This window comes from Rhipicephalus microplus, chromosome X, assembly GCF_043290135.1.
Source record: "Rhipicephalus microplus isolate Deutch F79 chromosome X, USDA_Rmic, whole genome shotgun sequence".
In the NCBI taxonomy this organism is placed as follows: Eukaryota; Metazoa; Arthropoda; class Arachnida; order Ixodida; family Ixodidae; genus Rhipicephalus; species Rhipicephalus microplus.
In genome coordinates, this window is record NC_134710.1 from 296,062,244 (window position 1) to 296,085,262 (window position 23,019).

At 44.0% G+C, this 23,019-nt stretch overlaps 1 protein-coding gene across 1 annotated transcript in view; it reads left to right on the top strand.

Moving 5' to 3' along the window:
- The window catches only part of LOC142776193 (nose resistant to fluoxetine protein 6-like), a 101,829-nt gene that overhangs the window by 30,945 nt on the left and 47,865 nt on the right, over positions 1–23,019 (top strand). Inside the window, exons 3-9 of the mRNA XM_075879406.1 lie at positions 13,332–13,537; positions 15,860–15,974; positions 17,822–17,909; positions 18,596–18,705; positions 18,772–18,951; positions 22,177–22,267; positions 22,380–22,472. Coding sequence (XP_075735521.1) covers positions 13,332–13,537; positions 15,860–15,974; positions 17,822–17,909; positions 18,596–18,705; positions 18,772–18,951; positions 22,177–22,267; positions 22,380–22,472 — 883 coding nt within the window. The remainder of the gene's footprint in view (positions 1–13,331; positions 13,538–15,859; positions 15,975–17,821; positions 17,910–18,595; positions 18,706–18,771; positions 18,952–22,176; positions 22,268–22,379; positions 22,473–23,019) is intronic.

Consider the following 23,019-nt stretch of genomic DNA (forward strand, 5'->3'; position numbering starts at 1 on the left):
TCAAGTACACATCCAAAAACAAACGAGCGAGTAAGCTATGGTCACTCCTTAAGAATTGAGAAACAATTGAGACAACAGTTAGTTCGCAGTTAACAAAAACCGTCAGTGCCACGAAATAAAGACCAACCACCACACTCCTACGCACGGCTTCATGTAAGAGCGGCAGCCGATGTGACAGCGTGGCGTAAAAAAATCTTGTGAGAAAAGCGCATGACTATAAATCAAGAAAAATATTCGCTATGCTTTCGAAGTGCTATTGCTCATTTTTGAAAAGAGAGACCTGAATATACTGCGCATTTTTCAACCACAAAGTATACTACATCAACAGAGGCGGACTTGTTCGCGGCATGTTATAATAAATCAATTGACCCTCAACGACTTGAACCTTGTCATAACGTTTCATGGACTCATTTTCTGAAGAACCTGCATCACTTCAGTCGAAATTCAGTGCGTAAAAAGTAGAGAAGAACGACAAAACCGCAGCCGCACGCTTACCTTCATGCAACAGGCGAGCTTCCCGCATGCCTGATGGGTTGCCAGACTAGAAAAGGCCGCCCGGCTGCTAGCAAGATGGCGGCGCACACGAAAAAAAAAAGTCTATACAACAGGATGAGCGCGAACTAACTAGGATCACAGTTGTTACTCACTGTGTCTGAAAAGCGCGCTCTTTCCGCAAACTGAGAGACTGCAGCGAGCGAAGTGACCTTCGTGTACCCGGTAACCACAACACAATTGTTGCAGGGAAAAACCACTACGTACAATTCTCCACCACTGCGAGATAAGCACGCTCGCGATCGCAAGGGGGGACCATACACCATAGGGCAAAGTACATGAGGGGGTGCCGAGCGTGCCCTTCGCGCCATCTCGCTGGAAAAGCTGAGAACACGCTGATATCTCCACCTATAGCAGTATACCACGAGTGGTAAATTGTGTGTATAAATAGCTCGTCATTACTAGAACGGAAGACGTGCGCTTTTAGGGACCACTTGTTAACGCGACGCGCTGAGGAGTGCGAGGTCACCCGTTTGATTCTGCGAGGTGAAAAATACTTTCCTGATTTACTCTTCTGCGTTGCTTATATATATATATATATATATATATATATATATATATATATATATATATATATATATATATATATATATATATATATATATATATATATATATATATATATATATATATATATATATATATATATATATATATATGAAGTGTATACATAAGGGCTCGTTTTTCCGAGTTTTGACACGATATTAGTGAGATCTAACAGATAATACCACCAAGAAAAGTATAGCGGAAGTTATTAGACCAATTGTGATGTAAACGGGAAGAAAGAAAAATGGATGAAAAGATAACTTGCCGTGGGCAGGCTTCAAACCTGCAACCTTCGAATAACGCGTTCGATGCTCTACCACTGAGCTACCACGGCGGCTATCCTCCCAGCCACGTTATTGGGTATATATGTGAATTTAAATATGGATGGATAGATAGATGGATACGGCTGTACCCTTTAGATCGGGCGCTGGCTAGCGCCACCAAGCCGTAATACTTAATGGGAGTGTCAGTCAGCGCCCTCAGTAGCCATGGCGGCATGTGTGGCACACTCCTTATGAGCCTGTGTGGCGTCACGTACCACGTGCACTTATTACAAGCTGGCAGCTGAGCAATAGTCCCTCGTATACAACCAAGGCACCAAGACTGCCAGTACGATACCTTCGTTAATGAGTAAGGGAAAGAAGTCTATACATAAGGGCTTGTTTTTCCGTGTTTTGGCGCAATATTAATGAGGTCTAACAGACAATAATGCCAAGGAAATTATAGGAAAAGTTATTCAACCAATTGTAATGTAAATGTGAAGAAAAAAAACTGGGTGAAAAGATAACTTGCCGTGGGTCTGATCCTGCCCACGGTAAGGGACGACCGTGGATATATATATATATATATATATATATATATATATATATATATATATATATATATATATATATATATATATCAGGGAAAGAATTGTATATCTAAGGGCTCGTTTTTTCGTGTTTTAACACAATATTAATAAGATATAACGGACAGTAATGCCAAGGAATGTACAGGGGAAGTTATTAGAACCAATGGAATGTAAATAATAAGAAAGAAAAGTGGATGAAAAAATAGTGGATGAAGAAATATGATGAAAAAATAAGTGGATCACGGCTGGTTATTTTTTCATCCACTTTTCTTTCTTCTTATTTACATTCCATTGGTTTTAATAACTTCCCCTGTACATTCCTTGGCATTACTTTCTGTTAGATCTCATTATTATTGTGTTAAAACACGGAAAATCGAGCCCTTAGGTATACACTTCTTTTCCTTATTTCATTGAACGAGGGTCTCGTACTGGCACTCTTGGTGTGTTTAGGTTGTATAAGAGGGACAATTAACCTGCTGCCCGCTCATAATAAGTTTACGTGCTACGTGACGCCAAACATGCGAATAAGAGTGTTTTCATACTCGTCGTTTGGCTTATAGATGGCGCTGACTGTCACTCCTACTTCTAAATTCACATATAAACCCAAAAAAGTGGATGGAGGGAAGGCCGCTGTGGTAGCTCAGTGGTTTGAGCATCGAACGTGTTATTCAAAGGTCGTAGGTTTGATTCCTGCTCACGGCTGGTTATTTTTTCATCCACTTTTCTTTATTCTTTCTTCTTATTTACATTCCATTGGTTCTAATAACCTCCCCTGTACATTCCTTGGCATTACGGTCTGTTAGATCTCATTAATATTGTGTTAAAACACGGAAAAACGAGCCCTTAGGTATACACTTCTTTCCCTTATATATATATATATATATATATATATATATATATATATATATATATATATATTGTGATGATGTATATTCAAACAGAAAAGTCGCGATGGAAAAGGGCCATACGGCAAGTCTGGAAAAGGTGGCACACGTTCTTGCGCAATCAGAGCATGGGGTATTTAGTCCTCTTCCGGAGGCGCATACGCATTGTAGCGTATGCTCCACTACAATACCCTCGGAATGAAGAGTAGCCATGCTGGCGACTCAGGGAGTAGGCACAATAAGGGGGTCGTAGTAGGGCTTTAGACGGTCGACGTGTACGGTCTCGCGTCCTCGACGGCGCAAATCTGGCGATTGTGTTAATGGCTCGATGACGTAATTCACCGGGGAGGTCGCGTCAATGACACGGTGTGGACCATGGTACCGGGCCAGAAGTTTAGAAGAAAGGCCAGGAATGTGCGGGGGCACCCTAAGCCACACAAGGGGACCAGCACTAAACCTAGGAGCTATTTGATAAATGTCGTCATGTCGAGTCTTTTGGAGACCTTGAGCCTCACTTGTCAGAGACCGAGCAACTGACGGCAGTCTTCAGCGTATCTGGCGACTTCGGAAAGCGGGGAGCACTCAGATGCATGAGGGTGGTACGGGAGTATAGTGTCGAGTGGGTGGGAAAGTTCGCGGCCGTATACAACAGAAAGAACGGGGAAAAACCGGTAGTCACTTCCATCGTGGTTTTATATGTGAAGGTAACAAAAGATAATACAACGTCCCAGTTAGTGTGGTCGGAGGAGGTGTACATCCTCAGCATGTCGCCTAGTGTGCGGTTGAACCACTCAGTGAGGCCATTTGTTTGTGGATGGCATGCGGTAGAATTCCGGTGGATGATGTTGCATTCAGCGAGGATAGCCTGGATGACTTCCGACAGGAACACTCGACCCCTATCACTTAGTAATTCCCGGGGAGCACCATGGTGAAGAATGAAGCTGTGGAGAATGAAGAGTACAACTTCATGGGTGGTTGCTGCCGGTACAGCTGGAGTCTCAGCGTAGCGTGTCAGATGATCGACGCCAACAATAATGCACCGGTTTGCAGAGCCACTATAGGGGAGGGGGCCATAGAAATCGCGACCCACGCGGTCGAATGGGCAAGCCGGGCACGGAAGCGGCTGTAACATGCCAGTAAGGTGCAGCGGAGGTGTCTTGTTTTGTTGGCAAGTGGTGCAAGACTGAACGTATACCTGAACAAAGCGATACATTCCTCGCCAGTAATACCGTTGGTGCAGCCTTTCGTAGGTTTTCAGGACACCTGCGCGAGCATTTGGAGATCTGCATGGAAATTCATGCAGTTGTCAGAGCGAATATGAGTAGGGAGAGCAAGGGGCCACTTCCGTCCACCAGGCATGTAGTTGCGGCAGTACAAAATGTTGTCTCACATGGAAAAGTGGGTTGCTTGCCGGCGTAGTGCTCTTATGGAAGGGACAGCAGACGGATCGGTAAGGTAGTCGAGTAACGAGGCAAGGTATGGGTCTTTACGCTGCTCCGAAAGCATGTCAGTTGTGTCGAGTGGCGACAAAGTGGTAAAAAAGGGTTACAGAGACGCCACATCTGGTGTTAATAGTGATCGAGAAAGTGCATCGGCATCCGCATGCTTGCGACCAAAACGATATACGACATGGATGTCGTATTCCTGCAATCGAAGTGCTCAACGGCCCAGGGGTCCGGACGGGTATTTCAAGGTGGACAGCCTACATAGAGCGTGATGGTCTGTGACCACGTCAAAAGGACGGCCGTAAAGGTACTCATTTCAGCCTTCCTGAAGGCGCGACTCGCACAAGTGACTACGTATTCGGCTTGGGTGCCTTTCCGTTGTGCCAAAACTGCCCCAAGACCGACGCCACTTGCATCGGTGTGAATTTCTGTGACAGCAGTGGGGTCGTAGTGACGAAGAATAGGCGGCGAGGTCAGCAGGCGGCGCAGCTGGCGAAATGCGTCGTCACATGCAGGTGACCATGCAGATATACCTTTTTGTTGGAAAGCAGACTCGTCAGAGGTGCGATGATGGACGCGAAGTTGCGCATGAAGCGACGAAAGTAGGAGCAGAGACCAACTAAACTTCTTAGGGCTTTCTGTGATGTGGGCATTGGGAAGTCAGCGACAGCTCGAAGCTTATCGGCATCCGGAAGAACACCGTCTTTTGTGATGACATGTCCCAAGATGGTTAGTTTTCGTGCTGCGAAGTGGCACTTCTTGGTGTTAAGTTGTAGGCCTGCAGAAGTTAGACACGTCAGAATCTCATAGAGACGACCAAGATGTGTAGGGAAATTAGCTGAAAAGACTACGATGTCATCCAGGTAACACAAGCACGTTTTCCACTCGTGGGCACGCACGATGCTATCGATCATGCGCTCAAATGTCGCAGGCACGTTGCAAAGCCCAAATGGCATGACTTTGAACTCATATAGGCCATCCGGCGTTACAAAGGCTGTTTTAGGGCGATCACATTCAGTCATTGGCACCTGCCAATACCCAGAACGCAGATACAATGATGTCAAGTACTCGGCATCTTGTAAAGAGTCAAGACCATCGTCTATACGTGGTAGCGGGTAGACATCTTTCTTCGTAAGTTTGTTTAAGTGGCGATAGTCCACGCAAAATCGAACGGTGCCATCTTTTTTCTTTGCCAGAACCCAGGTGATGACCAAGCGCTTTGAGAAAACTGTATGACTCCACGTTCAAGCATGTCATCTACTTGCTCCATAATGACGCGGCGCTCTTCGGCGGAAACGCGGTAAGGACGCTGTCGCAAAGGCAAGTGTGGGCTGGTGTCAATAGTCTGAGTGATAGTCGTGGTGTGGCCCAAAGCAGGTTCTTGAAAGTCGAAAGAAGAGCGAAACTTGTTAAGGAGAGCAGCAAGTTGGCGGCGATGCGAGGGGGGAAGGTTTGCGTCAATAGCATTGTCAAAGGCTGATGAACTTGATGGCTCAGATGCATGAGTGATTGCGGCAATGTGACACGGGGTTTCGTTGGGAAGAATAATATCATAGATATGGTCAACAGGTTGTACATATCCTAAGGTTTCACCACGGAGTAAACCAATGGGGTAGTTGCAGTGGTTGGTAACAAGCATTACGGTTAAACCAGATGCAATTGTAAGAACGGCAAATGGAAGACCGATGTCCTTGCGTTCAGTAAAAGCCGGAGATGGCGTTAACACCACCCTGGTATCAGGTTGCGCCACACATGAACGGCTAATAGGGACTGAAGGTTCCGGAGGCAAGGTGATGTCGTCGTCAGCGATGAGTTTGCAGAGCACAGGAGAACGGTCGTGCGATGGAACTTCACATGTTGGCACAAGGGACACTTCCGCACGAGAACAATCAATGATAGCTTCATGATGTGATAAAAAATCCCAACCCAGGATGAGGTCATGAGAGCAAGATGGTAGAACAAAAAATTGGATGATGTACAAAACATCTTGGATGACGACGCACGCCATACACACAGCCGAGGGATGAATGCGTTGCACGCTAGCAATGAACAGCACCGTGCCACACAGAAATGTGGTCACTTTCTTCAGTTTCCGACAAAATTTTGCGTTCATCACAGAAACGGCGGCCCCGGTATCAATTAACGCTAGTGTGGCGACTCCCTCAACATCGACATCAATAACATTTTGTGGCGAAAATGGAGGCCTTGAGAATTGTGCAGAAGTTGCAGTTCTTGCCTCTGGAACTGCACTTATTAGTTTCCCTCCTAAGGAGGTGGTCGACCACGCATAGGCGATGGCGATCGGCGACGAGGCGATGGGTGGCGATCCGAGTTGGAGTGCCTCTGTTCGTATGCAGACGTGGTGGCCTGCTGCGACGCATAGGTAGGAGTTCCAAAGAAGGCGTACGCAGGTGTGGGACGGCAGTGGCAGAAGTGTGCAACATGGCCAGTGATGCCACACGCAAAGCAGATAGTACGGTTGTCACGGGTGCGCCACTCATTAGATGGATGAAAAAAGCGAGGTGGGGGCCTGTAAATTGGAGGCGAGGCCGGAGGAGATGGAGCTGATAAGGAGACTGAATGCGGTGGGGGCCGCGCGACCACAGCTGTGTAGCTGAGAGGTGAAGGTGGCGCAGGTGGTGCGTAGCTGACATTTGAGATATCAGATGGTACCGAGGTGCATGGGTAAGGGGCCGGAACTGTAGGGAGGGCATCGCAAATTTCAGTGCGTATGGCCTGCTGCAGTGTCGAAGGCAGGCTTGCGGTGGGCGCGTCGCTGTGCAGCAGCAGCGAGAGCTGTCGGGTCACTTCCTCCCTGATAGTATTTGATTTCGTTGGACAGAGTTCCTTGGCGAGCATTGCCATTTTCGAGTGTGACGGCTGAGATCGAATCTGGTAGTGGGACACTCTATCGGGCGATGGAACGCTGGCAGCATATTTCATTGAAGCTCTGGCACAGGCTTACGAGGACTGCCACCGTGGACGGGCTTTTCGCCAGCAACATCTGGAATTCGCCATCCTCGATGCCCTTGAGAATCTGTCAAATTTTCTCTTCTTCAGGCATAGCTGGGTCAACCCGCCTGCAGAAGTCGAGCACATCCTCAATGTAACTAGTAAACGTCTCACCAGGCTGCTGGACTCGGTGGCGTAGATGCTGGTCAGCGCGCGCGGAGTTCGCGGACCTCTGGTCGGCCGAATGCTTCGGTCACGAGGGTCTTAAAGGTGGACCAGTTGGCGATGGCAGTTTCGCGGTTTGTAAACCATAGCTTAGCGACGTCAGCCAAGTAAAAGATAACATAGGCGAGCTTAGAGTCGTCGTCCCACTTTTTGCTGGCGCTCACGCGTTCGTACAAGGAGAGCCAGTCTTCGACGTCTTGCTCACCACTGCCGCTGAAGATTGGAGGGTCCCGCTAACGGGTAGTGGCGGGGCAGGTGGACGGGGCAGCCGATGGTGCTCGCTGTGCTGGGATGGGCTAGTTGGCGACTGCGTCAGTTATGTTGTGCGGTGGTCTCTCGGCCAACTTGCGAGAGCGGAGCTCCAGGTCTGCTTGGGGATCTTAGCAACCTCCACCAAATGTGATGATGTTTATTCAAACAGAGAAGTTGCAACGAGGTCACAACGGAAAATGGCCATACGGCAAGTCTGGCAAAGGCGGCACACGTTCTCGCGCAATCAGAGCGCGGGGTTTCCCGTTCTCTTCCGAAGGCGCATGCGCGTTGGTGCGTATGCTCCACTACAATATATATTAACTTTAACTAGAGCTTAAAAATATGCCGGCACACGCAATTACGACGCGACCAAATGCATGTTGCTCACCGTTGCCTGGAGTTAGTCAGACAATATTTTGTGTTGCCAATAATTGTTTTGTCAGATCTCTTTAATTAACTAACTTTTCAAGAAACAAAGATGGAAAAAAATTCAATGAGAAAGTTGTAGATCTGTTTTCAAAACGTCTAATGAGGCAGTTTTGAACTTTATATCTGTTAGGTATTAGTGTTTTTCTGCTAATTAAAAATGCCCGAGGAATGCAAGAAAACTCCACGTAACAATCTATCTATTCGAACGTTGTGCAAACCAATCTACAACTTTCCTAATGAAATTTTTTATCCATCTTTGTTCCTTCTAAAATTAGTTAATTAAACAGGTCTTATTATACAATATTTGAGAACACAAAAAATAGTCTGACTAATTCCAGGCAATGGCGAGCAACGTGCATTTGGTCGCGTCACAATTGCGTGTGCAGAGACGCAATTAACTCTGGATAAAATTACCTGGGACACACTATATATTTATGCTCATATGTTTGCATACATATGAAGCATTTCTTCAATTAAACTTTAAGTTCTTAGACAGCCCTTGTGTCATGCACTTGCTTGTTTTTTGTCTTTTTTTCTGCGCTCATTGTAATGACTATGTACCAACTAGCCCAATTTGCTACTTCAGTTCTACAAGGCAACACAGCATATTAATGCGATTCCAGAGTCACCGTACTTGAAGCGTGGGGTTTGGTTGAGACTGAGCGCTAGATACCCCCGATTAACTTTCTGCCGCACATTGAATCGACCTTTTGCAAGTTCATGTTGTTGTACGCTTCCTTTAATATATATACATATTGAAAAATCACCAGCGTTTCAACCTCGTGTTATCAATCACTCGTCATAGTTCCACAGCGTGCGGCGAACTCATTCTGCGCCTATTGTTGCAAACCACCCCTTGACTTGCAGAAAGGTGGTGTAACTCTATGTTGAAGGAGTGGCTGATTGAGCTGTGGCTGGTAGGTTGTGGCGAGAGCTGCAGTTATAACTCAGGGACGATAGCCAGATATGGCAAGGACGTCTTTGTCTGTCACTTTATCACTCATTGATAACTTAGTGCTGCAGATATTACCTCAAATCAATCAATTAGCCATTCTTTCATTTATTCAGAACTTATTCAAGTCAATATACAATTATCTTAGGAGACGCAGCAAAAGGCACGAAAGGTGCCCGACTAGGCTGCATCACCCATAGAGCAGTGGCGACAGTGCGTGATGTCATTCCCAATTTAACATAACCGCAAAAGCACTTTTATGGCGCAATAGAAGAAATTAAAGAAAAAAGAAAATCTGATCTTGTAGCTCCGAGAGGAAAACAAACTGTAAAACAAAAAGCAACAAGACAGTTGTAAAAATGCGGCAGTATCTGTTCTCCGATACGCATTGCACAGCATATAAGAATAGTTCAGTACATAACCGAACACTACATTTTAGAACTCAGAAAACAATAATTCTTTTACCTGCTTTTTGAATTGCGTTGGAGAAATTTGATTTTGCAGTAGGTTAATTATATATGAGTATTCGTTTGAAATGTCTGGTATTAATGTTGTCAATTTTTGTAAGCTGTAGTTTGTGAGTTATATAAATTTGACAATTTGATTTTTACGTATTTCACAGGGAGTTTGTTTGATGCGATATTTTTCCTCGAACAGCGTTTTATTACTTCTATATTAGCGCATTACCTCCAGTGACAACCTTACTTTAAGTAGGTGCTTTATCGGCAATATATTATAGTAGCTGAATTATGGAGCTGTACTAAAAGCACATGGAATGTTTCCAGCTGCTCGTGTTGCCCGCTTTTGAAACAATAAAAGTGGACTTAAGTTCGTCTCGGTGGCTGTAGACAACACCAGAGAGGAGCATGTGAGGCGTGACTGTATGAGTGCATAGTAAAAATCAATCAATCAATCAATCAATCAATCAATCAATCAATCAATCAATCAATCAATCAATCAATCAATCAATCAATCAATCAATAAATAAATCAATCAATCAATCATTTATTTATTTATTTATTTATCATTTATAAATTTATAAATAATTATTTATAAATAATTATTAATTACTCAATCAATCAATCACTGAAGCGAGCAAATAATCAAAACCAATATATTACCCGAAAAAAAAAAGGACGCAGTTACACTGATAGAAACATTTCTTGAAATTCTAGCACTTAGGCTCTCTTGATCAGTATTGATTCTAGGATCCATAGGGGCATCACGGAAACCTTTGGCTGCACTGCAGCTTATACAACGGCGTGCTCATACAACTATGGAGCGCCCCACCATGGGGGTATTTTGGCTAAGGTACTGGGCGGCTGACCCGCAGGTCACGGGGTCGAATACCGGCTGCGGCTGCTGCATTTTCAATGTAGGCGAAAATGCTGTAGGCTCGTGTGCTCAGATTTGGGTGTGCGTTAAAGACAGTTGGTCGAAATTTCCGGAGCAGTAAACCACGGTGTCTCTCATAATCATGTGGTGGTTTTGGGACGTTAAGCCCCACGTATCAATAAATTATTTATGGAGTCTTGTGATCACACTTCTATTCCTCATACACGCGGCTAGTCATTAGGGAGAAAATGCTAAAGGTGCTGATAATTTTTTTCTTGCGTTACATATTTGATCGTTGGCGAAGGCGTGGATGCGGAAGCGCTGGCTTGCTTGCATATTACATCGCGCACCACACGTCCCTCAGTGGGAATAAAAGAAGTACTAATGCGCATGGCAACGCGTCTCTATAGCTAAGTTGCGTGTGTCTTCGCAAAAAGCACCGCAGTGTTCTATTTGCAGCTGTGGGAAACGCCGGAGTCGGTCAGAGTGAACGTCATCAAACCCTCGTCCTCTTTTACCGCCCCTTTTGACCAGGAAGTTTATTCCTTCCAAACCAGTCGGATTATAGTTCACTTGGGAAGCCCGTTTATGGCAGCTTATGCGAAAGAAAGAAGATGATAGAGCAATCTCTTCGTAGCACAATTATCGTCGAAGCCACGGACGACGATAATCGGGGCACCACAGTGGTTTATACGATTACCGACGGCAACGTCGTGCAAGCAGATGGCCATCTGCTCAAAAGCTGAATCAAACCAGTCAGCCCATTATCGCAGCGCACGCCTCCGGAACTGTGGATTGTTTGTGAGGGCAATCCATAAAAGGGAAAGAAGCAGGGAAGGAAGGAAGGGGCACCGAACTCCGTAAACTCAATGGACGGTTGCGCTGTGTTGTGTCAAGTGTTGGCTGTGGAAGTATATCCACGTACTTAACTTTCAAGGCTACTCGCAGTTGGATGCTCAACGACGGTAATCTTCAAGGGGTCGTCAACAAACATCCCGCTGGGTGAAAGAGAGAGAATGAGGAAGCTGTGATAACTGCAACGCAGTAGATGAATGCGTCTAATATTATCAACAGAAGACCCCGTGAACGATAATGTTATTAGATGGCACGTTATTCTCTGCTCACAACGCTTGTTGCCTCAAAGTGGTCACACGAGGGTTGTGGGACACAAAAGCATTACCTAATATGGTTTACTCTGAGTTCAACCGATCGCATGACATCTGTAGGAGGACGACAAAAAGTTGAGGGACTCTTAATCTTTGCCGTCAAGAGTTGAACGCGATAGTGATATTTTGTTCCTAGTGCGTACTTCAAACACTTAGTGCATAAAATCTTTTCGAACTTGCTATGCACCCACTACTTGGCCTTAAGGGTGCATTAGCATGTGTGCCTTTTGTAGTGGGTGAATGGCTTTAAACTGTGATGTCATCATGATGATCCCATGTTCTGACGCCCGATGGCAACGCACGCTCGTACCAGGTATTTTATGGCAATATTTCATGTTCTATTGTGAAGCATATATACAGAAGGCGTGTGTTTGTAAAGCACAGAAGTTACTTTCACAGTATTTAGAAGCAGAGGGAATTATTTTCACTCTATTCACAAGTAGAGGCGTGGTTGTGTGGTACAACACCCGCTGGCCAAGCAATCGACTTGGTTTTATCCCCACTCAAAGCTAGCATTTTCATCGTTTATTTTATTTGCATTATTCTTGATTTTTGGGTCACAACCAATGACGCCGACGCTGACACCAACACCAGAATTTCTGCGAAACGAGCTTCTTTCACACTATCACGAAGCTTCACTTTTCAGACAGAGGGAGCATAAAAGACGAAAACCCGCACAAAAAGCGGGCATTTTCTGTCGTTGAGCACCAGACACTTGTTGATTCTATGGCAGCGTTCATTATTCCTGCCCGCCTCAGATCATAATTTCAAAGGTGTCGTTGGTTGTACGATTATGCAATATTTTTTGTTTCGTACACAAAATCCTTTCCATGTTTTCAACAACCAGGACGATGTTATAGTAGATAAAACAATGGCAGGGACTTCAAAACACACACACACACGCACGCACGCACACACACACGCACGCACACACACACACACACACACACACACACACACACACACACACACACACACACACACACACACACACACAGCCCCGCCGCGGTGGTCTAGTGGCTAAGGTACTCGGCTGCTGACCCGCAGGTCGCGGGTTCAAATCCCGGCTGCGGCGGCTGCATTTCCGATGGAGGCGGAAATGTCATAGGCCCGTGTGCTCAGATTTGGGTGCACGTTAAAGAACCCCAGGTGGTCAAAATTTCCGGAGTCCTCCACTACGGCGTCTCTCATAATCATATGGTGGTTTTGGGATGTTAAACCCCACAAATCAATCAAATCAACACACACACACACACACACACACACATATATATATATATATATATATATATATATATATATATATATATATATATATATATATATATATATATATTGTGGTAAAGCCTTTGAACAGTGGGTCGTCCTCTCCAGCGCTTTCTAGTGGGTCGCCCTTTTCATAAGAAGAAGAGCAGCTCGTGCAGAGAGTCGGTCCCCGCATTGACTGTCGCTGTCGTGAATCATCGCGGAGTGTCCGCCAATAAACCTCTTAACAATATTTATATATATATACTAAAGAATAAAATAAGTTGTCTCCTTGTGTGTATCACTATGATTGTCTCATCTTTATTCGAATTCGTCAGTTCCTTGCCTCGTGCAGTTCTGGTCTGCCATAACAGATGACCATTTTTCTACCCTAAGTTGCTCCTGCTTTATGCGGTAGATATACGATGACCATTCACACTTAGTCAAGCCTTATCAACGTGAACCATGTATACACCACGCTGTGTGTTCCGCTTGCAGTGGCTGACTCGAGCGGCAAGATGCCGATGGGTGTCATGACGGGTTCGCTGGCAACCCTGGGCTCGTTCGACCAGTGCCTGTCCGTGCGGCACGAAGAAGAAGATGGCGACACAATTGTGGGCAAATACTGCACGCTGAACATCCAATTTCCGGGGCTGCCTAGGCCATTCAAGAACTCCTCGGAGCTCATCAAGGACCCCGATTCGGTGAGCGCACTTCTTTTTGCATCGTGCTCGCTTAACCGAAACTAGCTTCACGCTCTAAAAAAGGTCAAATGCGATAAACATTTGCTGGGATGTACGTACATAGTGTTCATAGCTGCGCAACTTGAAGCTAAAAAGAAAAGAAAGAAAAATCAATGGCTGGCGGGCTTTATTCGCGGTCATTGTTTATTATTGATTCCTTGTTTTCTTCTTCACGCACTGTCAGATTAAGAAATATTTGATGGTACTTATCTCTAAACCCGTCTTCACCCCAACCGTTTCTTTGAATGTGTCACATGTATGTACACCGATTATATTGCTTACCTTTCCGGTCCATCTGATCCTATGGCCTTTTTGCACTCAATCTCCTTTCCCTCTGCGAAGTAACATGTAGTCACCTTTATAATACACAGGCCCAATTTTCTGTTCTTCAATAAAGAGCTTTCTGTCACTCATTCTTTCTTTCCCCCTTTGCTATACATAAAAGAATAATTTTAACCGATGTAGCAATTTATAGATAATAATAAAAATGGTAATTTCACTCCATAATTCCGACAAAAGTAAGTAAGTATTAAAAAAACATAAACTTTTGCGAATATATATATATATATATATATATACGTGTACACGTATGTACAAACGCATGCACGAACATACCTAAAGCGCTGCTGAACTCCCCTCCATCCCCAAAAAGTTTTTTTTGGCTATGCCCATGTTTCGAATATTAGATCATTATGCTTTTAGCGTGCCCAATACTTTGTAAGGCTGTTTTCTTTTGTTGATGATTGACGTTTCCTCTCAATTTCGCCGATCAAGTCAACACATAGCGGCGCGTGGCACTGCTTCTCTCTTGCTGAATGAATATAGTCCGGAACCCTCGGAAGCTGTAGGCTACATGACACGCGCGCTCAAACCGGCCATGGTAGATTTCGCACGTATACTCAACCGATGCAGCCTCGCGTCACACTCTTCCAATGTCGTTGTTTCGCGCGAACTCTTCCACGCTATGATGGAAACGGCACAGTGCGCTTTTCTCTAATCAGCGCAAGGGCTGCCGCACCAAGTAAAGCTGCTTCGGTACACACGTTGCGCCTTCTTACTGGAGTCACGATAATATATGCGTCACACGCGTAGACAGGGGACAATTTCATTTATAATTAATGACTCGCCTCTCGTCAATAACTCAGTCAGAACGGTGCCAATGTGCTTGCTTGCATCTAGCACTCAGCACCACGAATGATTAAACTGCGTAGTGTGATGGATTGTTGAAATTACAAACCGTACGATCCTCCGATTATGTGCAATTAACAGTCGCCACTGATCGCCAGCCTAAGTGAATGAGTTTTGCACGAGCACTCTATATACAATATCACAAGCTGCGTATGAGAGCTCGCACTCCAAATTTCACTACGCCGCTCCTCGAACGGCGAAAATTGTTTAGTGCAAACAGGTGCTTCTGAGAAACAACTCATCTCGCTTGGTGAAGCTGGGGCAGATCCTTCACTCCTTTTCGGTGCTTTGCAGTGTGCTTTCGCAGAAGCATACGCTTTCTATAAACAATGCTGTTTCTCGCCCATTTACTCTAAGGCCAATGTCAGCCGCAAGAACAGATAGTCATCATAACGAACTTTATGCAGAAACGTGAAATGATCAGACACGGACACGTAGTGCGTATTTTACTACTTCGCAGAATGGTAAATAGTGGTGTGATACTTAATTCGCTGCTGCTCTTGCACTGGGTGTCCTTGGAGATCTTACAACGCTTGAAGTATCACGAATGTCAACGGGGAGAACTACGCCTTCACACGTTCTGTACGCACATTAATAACTGTGCCTCCCGCATTCGTGAATCAGAGTGCGACACAGCTTAATAATAATCATTCCTGGCATTTTGCTCACCAAAACCGTGATATGAATATTAGGCACACCGTAATGTGGTACTCCAGCATAATTTCGGCCTCCTGGGGTTCTTTGCATTTCGCCTCTATCGATATCAGGCCATTACAATTGAGAATCGCACCCACGCTGTCAGCAACTTTTCAGGTTGCCAATGACACGGCGGAATCGCACCAAAATGCAAGGCGAAGACGTGACACTGGGTGCCAACACGAATGCAATCACGTAGCAGGATGTCATGCTGCCTGAATACCAATACTCACCGCGTGAATTCTGTTTGCTAAGTAATGATATAAAAAGTAACAGCCATACTTACTTCTATGGAAGCCAATTTCATTTTTTGCTATGAACAATTCATATTGAAGCAGAACCAACGATTGGAAGTTTAATAAGTTGCGCTGTAATTCGCTTGTTTCTCTGTCATTGCAGTTCATGCACTGGGTCTACAACTACGGCAAGTGGATCAAGTACTTCCCGATCCGCATAGGCGTTTGTTTGCCTTCACTTTGCGAAAAGGAGGACCTTGAGAAGCTCGGAAGACACGGTACAGTATGCCACGTGACGAATAAATGAAATCAGGGGATAAAGAAGGCAGTTATCTTTGAATGTGTGCATAAAACTTTTTGTTGGATGCTGATAGAGAAAGTTGCGCTAGTTGGAGGTTCATGCTTGGGATGCAAAAAACAGTGCAATAAAGAGACGAGGACTAAGGAAGACACCACACAGGCGCTTCTTGAAATGAAGTCTGATATATACTTGGGTTCAGTGCTGCCACGTTGAAGCGGTTATTTTTTGTGAACGGTTATGCTTGTTTTTACCAGTAAAATGTTTGCTTTTTTTCGGATGCTTACACGCGTGTTGCATTTCGTCATGATTTTGTATTTTTACCCTGTTTGCTCTGCGGCGCCGACGCAATGGTGTGTCACGTGACTAGGTTGGCTGCATGATATACGTGCCTTCGAATAAACTTTTAGTGGTGAATTAAGTGACTACGTCAAGTATTTTTTTAGTCAAAATCTCTTTTTGTTCTGTTTTTCCATTCCAAGTTGATAAGATATTTGCAATATATACATAGATAATAAGTTGAGGCACTTGCGACTTTTTAGACGCTTAAGAGGATGTATGCTCAAACATTCGAAATAAGTGTGAACAGAATTTAAACGTTTATTTAATTGTACTTACGGAAGCGTGTTTGCGGCACGAATATTTAAAGTGAATATTATCGTAATGTGTTCCCGGTAAGCTTGACGGATAACCGAGGAAGCGTTAATAAAGTGGTCCTCGCTTGTGTCCACGTTAAATTTATGATGGCTGCTTGAACGGCTGAAATAGAGTCCCACTACAAATATTAGGTTCTTGTGGAGGATGCACCAGACCATATGTTGAATACAGTAAGTTTCACAGAATCTTAGCGCTGTGATCCTTAAGGTTCGAGCAAAAGCACTATTAGAGCATTGTGAAACTCTGAGTGCCTGGTACATTCATATCAAATCAAACTTAATTTTCCGCTCTGTACAGAAAGAAAGGGCTGTGAAAAAAAGCTGAGATTTAAAACAGCCGGACTAGTTCATAGCTCTATACAAAAAATCCAGAAAAAACAAATACGAAGTAAAAAGTCCGAGCGGTAGCAGCATCGCGGTAAACATGAAGATATAGCACCTCACGGGTAGCACGCCACAACCACGTGTACATATTCTAGTGATAATCGAACATATATGAACAGCAGATTGAAAGCGAATCTATTACACTGTGTAGGAAAGCAAACGTGATAACGCGACTGTCCTCCAAAACATCGCAAGCTACATAAAAAGACATGCAATGGAATATTATACACTGGATAGATAATATTTCCAGAAGCACCTACATGCAATAAAATATTATATATGAGTTTTATTTAGTGACTGAAAGAAATTGTATATAACTGAATGTGCAGCTGTTTTAAATGCCAAGTGTTACACATCTGGAAGTAATTCATGGATGTCGTGGAATGAAAAACTGAATAAATCAAATTCTTTATGGTCCCAGTGATTTAAATAAGCTGCAAGAGTGTAAGATAAGCGCTGTTTGCTTGAATCTAACCATGTTATATCAAACTCCCATATGTCTCCATGACGGGTGGAGTACTTAGGATTCCTCGCACGCAAGTTGGCTAGAATGCTGAGATTTTTTATGTGCCTGAAAGTTTCCTGTCTAAATTTTCAGCATAATGCATACTTATATATCCTAATTAATCAAGAGCTACAAAATAAGGGTCTGGTGGATGCTTCAAAATGAGCATTAAATATATGCCTAATACATTTTTTTCTAAAGTTGTATATTTTATCAATATTAGTAGCTATCGTCGTACTTCATACTGATTCCTTGTGACCTTCACTTCCTGCATGTTTTCAGTCGTAAAGAAGGCGAAAATGAAGTCTTGGGTTGGAACGTGTGAAGTGGAGGGCCCCAGGGAGACCAACACCATACAACTAGTCATTATGTGAGTATACGTGTGTTCGTGGAAAACACTTGCGACAACAAGCACAGTACGAAGTATTGCACGAAGTAAGAGGCAGATTTTATTCCTTCTAATTTGAGTCACTGTGTTCTTTAGTCGATTGTTGGGTGGTGCAATAGGGAGCACTTTAGGGGAAATATCGAGAGTACGTAATGGCTTGCGCCCGTAACTCTGATATTACATGCAAGGACACCATGCAAGGCATTTTTCCTAAAATAGAAATTCACTGGGCGTTTAAGTTAGGAAAGTTAGAGCAAATAATTTGGAGCATATTTTTTATCACCCAAGAAACGAACACAAGATACTCACGTGGCAATAAATAGATTGTTTTCTATTAAATATAAGATCGGCCCTATTTTAGTTATAACAGGTGAAAGTTTGGCACCTCAAAGGCAGTCCCCGGGTTAGGGAAGTAGCTTTAGCAGATGATTTCGTAATAGATATTTACCATGCGGTATTACTTAAGCCACTCGCAAACATGATCAAATGAAGCACATATATCGATCATAATCCTCATAGTACAAGGAGGGGGTGCAGTGAGGTTAAATTTTAGAAACTAAATGGGTCACGTAGGTATAGTTACGTCTTTGCCTAAAGTTTTCTTATGAAGTTGCTTTTACGAGGCGCGCAGCACGTATCTCATGAATTGCGTGACATGCTCATCGTAGGAGCATCCTGGGAGTGCTGGTAATTTGCGTGTTGGTGGGGACGCTCGTGGATCGCATTTGGGGACCCCATGACATCACCAAGAAGCCGCGCGGTGACGAAACGCCGCTAGGTGAGTGGCATCGTGGTCGTGGAGTGAACTCGTCGAAGCGCACTGAACAGTTTGACTTCCACGCAGAGTTCACTCGGGACTTGATTCTGTCGTTCTCATTCTTGGCCAACACACGTAAACTGCTCGAGCCGGCACGGCGCAGCTCCAGCCTCGGCGTTTTGCACGGCATCCGCGTGGTGTCCTGCCTCTGGATCATCCTTGGACACACTTACTTCCTCGGCGACATCACCACCTTCGTGCGCTTCAGTGAGTGGCTCCGCCTTGATGAAACATTTTCTGACGTTTTCAGTGAATCACTTACAATGCGAGAGAGAGGGTGAGGCAGTGCACTAGGTAAATGACTAACCAAGGGCTGCCGGTAAAGTGCGATTCCTTGCAAACAATAGCATTATACAACAAGCACAAAAATTATTGAAAGCTCTATATCAACTGAGACATTGTCAGGTTTGAAGGGAATGGATTACTTTATTTTGCAAGCGCAAAATTCAGGTGGGCTGCTCTACAAGTGCCCAAAGCGCACGCTCAGTGACGTTTCTCTTCCGAAGCGTTTTCCCACTTTTCACTTCTTAGTGGAAAATGAAGTTCATCGTCCACCCATAACTGCCGCAGCCGGTCCCTTAGGGAACCGGCAATGATTGATAATTACCAACCGTTAAACCAATCTCCTGATTGGCTTCTGAAAGTGAATCGAATGATCGCACGGACATTTACGTGCATGGTGAGTTGTAAGACGTCTACGAACTCTGGAAATTCCGTGATTATATGGTGTCATATTTGAAAGATTGATCTGTTGATTTACGAAGATTTGCAGTGAAAAAGAAATGGGGGTGCTTGTACCGTAGGCACCAGGAAGGTCCCGTTGAGAAAAAAACAACATCATCAATCTGTGCATTTCCTACTAGGCGAAAATGTATCGGTCTCATTGTTCAGAATAGGTGGTTGTTTGGTAGCAAAGCCTGAAAAAAGAATGTACTAGTAGAGTAAGTTATACCTTCAAAGTAGCTCGAAGTTCTGCCTAATAACTACCCTTTTCTAATGAGTAACGTTACCTGTTTTCGAGCAAGCCAGTAAAACTTAACGCGTTTGGGTGAGCTCATCTGAAAACATATTCCTTTCTACATGCGCAACGAGCTAGCGCATTGTCTAATGCGCAGATAAACATGGAGCAGTAGGTTCTGAAAAAAGAAAAACTAATCCCCACTCGTGCTCGGAGTTTTATTGCATTCGTTTCTTCATCTGATCTGTTTTTGCGGTTTAGAATGGTGACACACACTTTTAAATGTATACAAGGTGTCTGTATTGAATCGGAGTTAACGCTAATCTTCAGCAATTTCTGAATTGACACAAATCGGCTTCGGCATCAGTAGAGTTCTTATGTATATACAGATCCTCGGATTTCGTTGATAATTACGCGGTGATTACAAAATGAGCATCAGCAGTGCCCACACTACTGGCCCAGCATACACAAGGCATATTCCGAAAACGCATTAGAACTCTGCCTGGGATGTTTGACGTGCCACACATACATTCCATAATTGCTCTGTAGACCTGTAACTTCCTGTCGTACTAAAACCGTATTTACCCGAAATACGTATGATGCGCAAGTAACTTGCTTTCAATTTTGCGCATTAAAAAGAAACAAGAACAGTAATCGCAAATCATTTTTATATAAGATGGTGCCTAAACAGACTTGTAGCCTCAATCCTTCCAGTGTGAAGAGAAAAAAGATAGGTTGCTTTGTGGCCACTCATTTTTTTTGCCGGAATCTGGGTGCAGCAACTTAAGCAATTTAAGTGTACAGTTTCTAAGTCCATGCTGGTGTTACTGAAAGACAAATGTCCTTTAGTAACTCCAGTAGCTGTCATACCATGTCCACCTGTCTATAGCGTGTGCAATGGAGCTATAGGAAGGCGTTGTAAGTTGGCGGTATTTCGTACAGCCACAAGAAATGTAGGCCAGGAAGTACGCTTGAAGAATGACCAATCTGGGTACGCTATTTGCCCTTGTAAATAAATCGCGGCTGCGTGACTGAAGTGGTTTGTGACAAAGAGTTTGTGACATCGCAGTATATTTCTCCAAGGTGTAGGAATCGTTTTGTATATGCTGGGCCATGATGTACGAGACAAAAGCTCTTCTTTCCTGTAACAACAACAAGAAAAAAACTGTTACCGAGGGATCGCGCTGACTGCTTCGGATGTGGGGACATTATTGCAGAGAAACAAGAGAAGCGGAGGAGGGAATCACGGCTTGTGGAATTTCCGCGAAATAAAAGCACCGCAGATTGGAACACGTGATGAGCGGTCATCATAGAGGTCTGTCACGCGTCGCGCCCATCAAACCGAGGTTATTGGCTTCGAGACGGGGGCGGAGCCGTCATGTTGCGACATACCATTTAGGACCTTTGTACCGCATAATATATGTGGTACAAAGGAAACACTACTTCACCTATTGATCCAGACACCAAAGTTATGACGTTTCTAAAGCGTTCGGCTAACGCCTTCGCATACATGGTCGCACTTTGCGCTGTACATGGGTCGTTTGCACAGTCGGACGTAATCAGAAGGAGAAACTGCTATTCGATAAGAGAAAGTGCAGGGTCTACTGAAATCGCGCCTTCTGGAAACGTAAGCTGACCCTTAATTTCGCACTTACTTCTCCTCCTGTTCCTTTGATGCTGCTTGTGCATCACGCACAAGTATATCAGTTCTTCCTTGTGTTGTTCAATTTTATAATTGAAATGTTTAACTGCATGGGCATTCATGCCACGTGCAGTCACAATAAATATATTTCAGCAGCGAGCCAGCGATATGTACTATCGGTGTAAAATAGCACCAAGAATTCGATGTGGCATGGCGGCACCATCCAGTCATCACCATGAACATGTTCGTTCAGTGTGCGATGTGATGTCAAGCTGGATGCGCGCACTCGTCTGTAGTGATGGAGTGCACACACTATACTGCTTCTAAGGCTTCACTCTGTTCGCATTTCATTTGACGCTGATAGTACTTGTGTCTTTGTGTGTCATCATTGTGTGGGCTCCAGGCAAAATCCTTAACTTCTGTTCGGAGAACTTGGACAGATGGGCAACAGCTTTAGAAGCCTACACTCTATCAACACTCTTTCAAAAATTTTTCAACCTTGAGAAGAAAACGCGTGGTGAACAAAAGTATCAAATCACACCGCGAGCAGCTTGCTGCTGCATCTAAATGCAAGATCTTATTGAAGGCCAAACGGCAATCGTCTCCTCATTTCTCGGAATGCAAATAGTCGATTATATCTGCTTTTATCAGATAGCACCAAATGTGGACAAGCAGTGTGTGTGTGTGTGTGTGTGTGCATGTGTGCGTGCGCTTTTTTCTATGCCAGTAGCTTGGGAATCTATATAGTTAAGAAATATGCATGCATAATTTTGTTCCGCGCTTTTCTTGAATACCTTGTCGTGACGCTGACGATATTGAAATTATTTTTCAGAGAGGCTAAAAACATTGGAAGAACTGAATACTGATGTTCCATTCACGGCAATCGAAAATTTTCTGCCAGTTGACACGTTCTTCTATATCAGGTATGCCAGTAGTTCTAACACAGGGTACTGGAAAGTCCAGAGGGAAAAAAAAATCAAATCACCAATTTTTTTTTCTTACATAGTACAACGGAGTGACTTTTTTTACTTGTAGTGGCCTCCTAATCGTGTACTCCCACTGGCCGAGAATGGAGAAAAAGAAAGGAAAATTGAACGTGTTTTCATCACTGCTTCAACGTTTCTGGAGGTAAGCGTTTGTAACGTGCACATTTTCTTATTGAGTATGAGCTTAATGTGCATATATATGTATATATATATATATATATATATATATATATATATATATATATATATATATATATATATATATATATATATATATATATATATATATATATACAATGACATCTAATGAACAATAATGCTAAGGAATGTACAGGGGAAGTTATTAGAACCAATGTAAAGTAAATAGAAAAAAATTGGGTGAAAAATTAATTTGCCAAAAGCAGGAATCAAAGCTATGACTTCCGAATAATGCGTTTGATGCTCTACCACGGAGCTATCATGGAGGCTATTCTCCCAGTCACTTTATTGGGTTTATATGTGAAATTAAACGTGGGAGTGTCAGTCAACGCCACCTGTAGCGATGGCGGCGAGTGTGGTACACTCTTTTTATGAGCCTGTATGGCTTCACGTAGCACGTGAACTTATTACGCGCTGGCAGCTGACCAATAGTCCCTCGTATACAACCTAACGGCATAAAAGAGTACCACACTCGCCGCCATGGCTACACG